Raw genomic sequence first — 7754 nt, 5'->3', positions numbered from 1 at the left:
ATTCAAAAAAATGAACATATAAGCATGGCAACAAGGTTACACCCAAAACAACGTGAAATGATGATGATATTGCAAAGATAATAAGGATGAATAGGTATATGGCTTAACATTTTAAAAATTAACACATAAACTGTAAAGTTGTGCTACAATGCCGGCTTTTAGGCACTTTTTTTTTAATTTCCTGATTGTAAAATACATTCAAGTACATTTGTCACTCAGTATTATCAAACTGTTTTTTGTTTGTTTTAAGTTTCACTGATGTATAAAATCTTGCAGTACATCTTTTTTGGCGCAATTTACTCTACAATAGTATCCTTAACTGTGATGAAATATAAATTACAATTTCACTTCAGGTAAATAAAACAAGTCTTCTACCTTCGAAGACATACTCCCCAACATTGTTAATTGTTCTGTTGACTGGTGTTTACAGTATGGTCCTAAATACTTAGCTGGCGATCTACTAAAGTTAATAACATCAACACATAAAAATATCTACTCATGACTGAGCATAAAGTACACTGTATCACAGACAAGGAAAAGATTTTTTATCTCCTTGTTTGACTGTACTTATTTCTTGACACCATTACAGGGAAAATTGAACACACTGACTATATAGTGGAAGACACTGAAATAGTGTGAGAAAAAGTCACATCTGACCAGAGAACAAAATAACAAAGTGATTTCCCGTAAGTGTCTAATATTTGTGCCAGGTTTTGTTGTACTGAGCTGGGGCATCAGTCTCAGAGACAGGGCTGTCTATGGACGGATTGACACATGAGAGACTGACACGGGCCACTCTTATAGCCCCTTCTGGACTCGGTTGGGGCTAATAAAGTGTAATCATACTATGGTTGCAAAAAACACTGCAGACTTGGATGTCCATCTGACATTTTAATTGAAAAATGCAACAAAATTTCCTTACGCAAAAACCAAAGATGCATTGCCAAGAGTTACAGGCTTAGTGAAGCATGAGCAAGTCTTTGTTGAACACATCCCAAACGTTTCAACTTACTAACTCATTATTGCCCATTGGGTCTAAAAATCATTACAGGTGCAAAATATACCTACCTTTAAACAATGTTTTACCTTTGCTTAAACATTTTGGGTGTTTGACTAGAAGATAGAAACAATATGTTTAAGGTGTGCCAGTGAGAAATAATTAGACTGGCTGGCTTGAAAAGCAAGACATTAAACCATAAGTATAAAATATACCTGCTTCATACACTGTCGTTTTAAAAAACTTTGGCTTTGGCTTTACTTGTATATACAAATCTTATTCTAAAATGTCTGTCAATCTTCAAACTCAATACTTTGCCATCCACAATAATACATCATGGTACTGGTATTTCTAAAAGAGCTGCATCTGAATCCATATTTGTATCAAAATACATAGTTTCATGTTGTTTGGATGATAAAGGTTTGGGTTTTTTCTTCTTCTTCTTAGTCTGAATTGCATCACTCTCAGTATCAAAACTATCAAAGTCATTCAATAAATCATTCAAGTCATACACATCTGTCAAATTTGTTGTAAGTTTGCTTTTTTCATAAGGAAGGTTCTTCTGTTTGCTTCTATCAAAAGTCTTGTTATACTTTGAGTCCTGCTCCGTATAAGATAAATCTTTTCTTGTTTTCGTTTTCCTTCTGGCGCCACCAGTATTCTCTTCTGTTTCTGTTTCAAATGAGTCTAAAAGTGTTTGTTGGTCATAAGGACTTGATTTTCTATGATCAGACTCACTGGGATGTATGGATTTGAAATTGTTACTTTTCTGAGATTGGTGTTTTTGATCATTATTGTCTAAAGATGATTGTTGTCTGACTTTAAATTGATCCCTTCTCCGTCTTCTACTTGCACTATCTCCAGCATCTTCTGAAGCACATCTTCCGTTTGAGTCTGGGGTACCTCGCGATGTGCCTGAAGATTGCCTGCTATCTAATACTACCCCTGAATCTACATCTGGAGTAACAGCCATAGAAACATCCTCCCTCGACAAAGCACTCTGTCTACTAGCACCTGAAGACACCCTAACTTTGTTAGAGTTTGTATCGCCACTGCCTGGCCTGTTCACATCTGTAAGTCTACCATCTTTAGTAGATCTAGACGCAGAGCTTTTTCTTGTTCCACTCGGGGGTCTTGGCTGTAATTTTTGTAGTTCTTGTATAAGTTTTTCTTTTGTAGCAATATCATTTTCAAGTTCACTTATTTTTTCATCTTGAATAGACACTTGATTTGAGAGTTCTAAAATGAGTTTAGTTCGACTGTCTTCCCATTCTGGTTCACTATCTTCTTCTTGTATTTTCTTCTTTTCACTAAGTGCTTGTCTGGATTTGGAAGCTGAACTAGCTCTGTCTAGATGTTCTGAAAAATACACACAAACACATAATTAGCACCTCGCTAACTCAAGATCCTAAGTCACAGTAATACAAATCTGAGAACAAAGTACACCTAACAGCTAATGTTATTTTCTATGAGCTTCACATATAGAGTATGGTGAGATTCACAATAGGTGTATATATATGGACCACTATCTGACCACTCTGATGGACATACAAATCTAAATTTCAAATCAAAACCATGCACTCAATATTCTCCCTGAACAAAGTAGCAAGGGCACCAAACCCTGTTGTAATTTCTGAACACTCTCTTGATACAATGAAATAAGCACTTTGTAACATGAAACTTAGCCCTTAACCACTGCTGTACATGTAAATCACTGGTCTAACTAACTTTGCATACATGTTATCAACTCTGCATATTTGTGAGTATTATTGTCAAACTCCTGATACATTACTTCATGTGTCAAATCCACATTATGAGATTGTAACACCTAAATGCATCAAGTAAATACATCAAATCACATACGTGTTAATTTAGAATTCTCTTCTTCTAGTCTTGATATCTCTTGTTTGAAACTGTATGTCTTGAGAGCAGATTCTTGTTTAGCTTCAGCTAATTCTGTCTGCACACTTTTCATTCTCTTCTTCATTCTCAGGCGCTGTAAATGTGAGACATGAGAGAACACATGGAAATCAATGTTTCAGTACTTTGGAATCTGTTTCTGACTAAAAGTGCATTCTCAGAGAAGCAGACGTTGTGCAATGCTGATGAAATGTGCAAGCCTGGTTCATTCTTTAGTAAGGCAGGACTTAATAGTCTTAATGAGACATACTGTATTATTAATGTGCCATGAAATAAGGAATATTATACAATGCATAAACCAAGTTGAACACAAAAATATGGAATCAAAATGTTCAAAATTGCCACTACTTTCCCTAATTTCTCTTTGATATTACTGGTGTTGGTATACTTATGTCATAATTCAATATTTTTCTTCATTCTAATGACTCGTAGTGACAAAGCCCCTCAGGTCACTCATATTTTCCTTGGTTGAACGAAGAAAAATATTGGGGAATAACATCTAATGGTAACTTGTTTTAAGATAATAATCCTATTCAGAGTCAATAACACAAAGCTTCTAGCATCGACAAACAGCCTGTATTGGATTGCTAGCTCCTTTTAACAAAATGGTGATTTCATTTGCCTAGGATCACAGTTCCTGTTTCATCTTTTTGTGAAATAGTTCTGCATTGTTATCAGTACCTCTATCCCTACAGTGTAGCTCACTGTATACAATTTACAAGATACAATTTGTATCTAAATAGCTGACTTTGACATTTACATCTGGATTATTTTCTGTCACAAACACATACACTATATCATGTCTAAATACTACTTACCAGTTTCTTGATTTCAATCTGTGTGTCTTCAGCTTCCTTTTCCAACTTTTCAATGTACTAGAAATCAAGAAATAATGATCATCACACTATGCAATAAATACTCCTGCATAATTATTATCATACCAGTACTATACAATAAAGATCTGTACAAACATGTACAACCCCTCTTGTATTCTTTAAAATAAATGTTTTCAACTATATCAGTAAAGCACAAGCATACATCTCTCGACACCTGCAATAGAATTCTACCACCTATGTGTGTCATAAAAATAACGACTATTTAATTTCTCAGTTGACAACATAACTTCCACTCCATGCACTACACATGAATAGTGTATTACTATTAGCAATGTGTGAGAATGAGACGTCAACCATCTTTTGTTCTACTTTGACCCTCTAGTATGAGGTGAAATGCTATTGCAGTCAATACACATTATACAGGTACAAGTACATCAGGACTTCAAGAAGCTACAACACCAGCACACCATAACTTAGAAACCAAACTATCTATGGTAACAGCTGTTACACCCAGAATGCCATAACTTAGAAACCAAATTATCTGTGGTAACTGTCGTAACTTTGGATTATACTTCAAGTAACAACATTATGTTGACTATGTGAAAATAGGTTGTTTAACTTGTCTGTACCAAATGCAAGTCATGTTAATGGTTAAAATGTTTGATTAAATTATGGAATTTATACCCTGATCTTTTAACATCACAAAACATGTGTGAGTGTCTATGCCATGCATTTTGTAGTGTTAGCAATATGTCACTAGGTCCAACCACTCAAAGTCACCATTATTCTTCCAAAGTTTCCATAATTATACTTGTCAAGGTATAGATATATTATTCTCATATAATTTTCTTTATTCAGTCAGTGATACTCATGACCTAAAAATGTTGCCATTTCTCACCTTTCACCACAAGTGACATGGCTCCAAGTTATCTCATATTTTCCTTGACTGAATGAAGAAAAATCCTGAGGAATTACAATTTATTGTGACTGTACCTGGTCTTTTGCATTCAAAGTCTCTGAAAAGTCTTCATCATCAAGTTCTTCCTTCTCTCTTTTTAATATCTCTAACTCATGTTCCAGCGCAGCAACTCGATCAGTTAGTTCAAAATTGTTTCCTTCAACTTCTGCCATCTATGAAGAGTGATATGTGTTATTACGCTGGTTATGTTTTCCATTACAGGATAACAAAAAATATTTATAACAAATATCTCTACTGTTTCAAAATTAAGAATGTATTATGTCTAGCCATAGACAGTTTCTTCTCCACTGTCTACAAATGTATGGTTTAGCCCAGAGACTTACTGTGGTCTTACTACCTCATGTTACACTCACACCACAAGTCTCTAGTCTACTACATGTAACGTAACATTGCTAATACCTGCTGTTCTATGAGTTTGGCTTTGCCAGCTCTCTCTTCAGCATCTTTCAACATTTCTTCACATTCCTGAAGTTGTTGTCGAAGCATGTCAACCTACAGAATACATAAATATATCATTACTGCACAGTAACAACAATAAACAAACTGTAAAATGGTTTGCATTTGTCCTGCATACATCTATGTGTAGAGTTTACTATACTATAGTATACACAGTGGAGTCATGATGGTTGAATGGTTAGAGTGGCTGGTGTGGAATACGCAAGTTACAGATTTTAGCTTACACTGCTTCCATTTACAATGATGTAGGCCAGTGTTGTGATGGGAAGTTTCCTGACAACTTTAAAAGAGTTGTACTTACTTTGGACTTGCTTGAACTAAGACTATCAACAATACAGCCATCTGAGTTAGATCTCCTGCAAGGAAACATAGTCAAGAAATCATAAACATCAAATAGTATTTTATTTTTCTCAGATTTTACGTTTAGTGATTTCCTTCCATCAGTTCTCAATACAATATTGTATGTGTGTATGTAACATATCTTATTTTGTATGTGCCATCCATCAATGAAAAATCAACAGTACGCTTATACTTTGTCCATTCATTGTATTGAAAACAGAATTTTCTGAATTAAATCAATCCACTTTCACTTCAAGTTCAAATGCTCATTCGCTTTTTTTTTTGCTGATACGTTTGTTTCTACTAAAACAAGTTTCATGGGGAAAATACTACACCCTGTTACGGTCAATAGAGTTGAGTGACGTGTGATACTAATAAAACGGCACCAAAGTCCATTGACCATAAATTATTATAACGGTATATATCATGAAAGTGTGATGACGAACATGACTGCACTTTGTTTGTCATTCTACGACGATTCATGTTGAAACTCCTCAGCCATTCGGCCCAGGTCTGTTGATTTTGTGATATATCTGCTGATCTAAAACTGATGAATCTCTGATACAATTATGCAGAATGTAAAGTTATGATACCCAAGTCCTGTTAATTTGTCAATCCCAAAAAAATGACGTGACTGGTTCATATCTGAGATGAGATCTTACCTGTCTCTCGTCAACTCGCCATCTAGCCCTCGACCGGCTTTGGAATTTTGTTTGAGTTTTATGGATTTCACATGACCACTGGCCCCGTTACCCATCTTGACCGGTCAATTATATCATCTACCAACACTTAACCCTTCGAAAATCGGCGCCGTAAACCATGACAACACAAATTGTTATCATACACAGAGCGGAACATGCACATCGCAGAATCAAAACACAACAATCTAAGATGGCGTCTGGTGACGTCATAGCAACGCTCGCTAGGGATGATGGAACTAAGACATCAACGGGCTTTAGGTTGAAGCCTTTTGTTTTTATTTGTACATTTTCGCTTGATTTGAATGAAACAGGTGGTCATTCTTGCTGACGAGTGTAATTATACCTTCTAGAAGTATATATATGCTGCCGGAAATAAATAGTTATGCAATATACAATACATGCCTTTTTTCACTCAGTAAAGTCGAACATCTCTGCTATTTGAACTGTTCAGTTTCACAAAACGGCTTTACTCCTCGACTAGTGTTCTGTTGAAGCTTGTGTTGTTTCGTTTACCAATGTTATGAACACAGAGGAAATACATCGAATGTTTATACCCCGGTGTCTAGCAGGTCAATTCTGAGCAAGATTTGCCAATGTTTATTCCTTGGTTTTAGATATTTCGATTGATGAAGGGTTAGTGGAAATAATTTCGCTGGGCCTCCTATGCGCGAGAAATGCAGCTAAAAATAAAGTTTTGAACCCCATTTAGTTAGAAAGCTCATTATACACTGTATGCACCAGATTTTGACAGTATGCACTGTATTCTGTCGGGCCGAATATGAAAAGTCACTCCGTAAAATTCCAATTCGCCATTCTATATTTTCGTTGCTTCAAGAATTAAAACCGACACCAAACCCCACCACAAACGAAGAAGTCGTTCCACTCTCTTTCTTTTCCTTCGTAACGGTTTTGATCATATTAAACTAAAGGAATAAGGTGTGACTGTAGGTTTGAAAAATAAGTTGTTTTGTTACGTCAGCTCAAAACATAGATACGGGTTTTTTTTACCAATAAGTTACAAACAGCCTTTCATTTTCTCAGCTTTTTCTACTTTTCTCTGTCCGGGTTAATGAAAAAATAATATGCTGGCAATTTTAACAAGACAGGAAAACTAGAACCTAAGATCTGTAGAAGACGTTCAGTTGGTGTATATACAGGAAATAACATTTGTAATTTGTGATCGTGTGTCATAAATACTAATAAAATACAACGTACAAATTATATTATCATCAAATGAAACCGTGACACAATCGTGAGTATAAAGTATTGGCCAGTGACGTCACTTGCCCTTGTTTAATCCGTAATGAGACAGAGATTTGAATAAACTGTATGTCTATTGAAACTCAAGCCAATATGTTCATGGCCTGTCTTTGTATAGTGTGTGTGTGTGTGTGTGTGTGTGTGTGTGTGTGTGTGTGTTTGCGTGTGTGTGTATGTGTGCGTCAGATTTGTAAAACATGTTGCATGTATATACTTGACCATGACTCAACCATTACGTCACCACAATACATGACTGCAGACTACTA

General features: G+C 35.6%; 1 protein-coding gene across 1 annotated transcript; it reads right to left on the bottom strand.

Moving 5' to 3' along the window:
• Positions 1–144: 144 nt before the first annotated feature.
• Positions 145–6421, bottom strand: LOC144443331 (uncharacterized). The gene is made up of 7 exons (XM_078132790.1): positions 6190–6421; positions 5490–5544; positions 5132–5224; positions 4747–4884; positions 3736–3792; positions 2861–2993; positions 145–2356 (listed from the first exon to the last, which is right to left on the bottom strand). Exons 1-7 carry the CDS (start codon positions 6282–6284, stop codon positions 1332–1334), a joined length of 1596 nt encoding a protein of 531 aa, XP_077988916.1. The 5' UTR covers positions 6285–6421; the 3' UTR covers positions 145–1331.
• Positions 6422–7754: the final 1333 nt, after the last annotated feature.

Source organism: Glandiceps talaboti, chromosome 12, assembly GCF_964340395.1.
Source record: "Glandiceps talaboti chromosome 12, keGlaTala1.1, whole genome shotgun sequence".
NCBI lineage: Eukaryota > Metazoa > Hemichordata > Enteropneusta > Spengelidae > Glandiceps > Glandiceps talaboti.
This window is presented reverse-complemented; position numbering and strand designations above follow the sequence as displayed.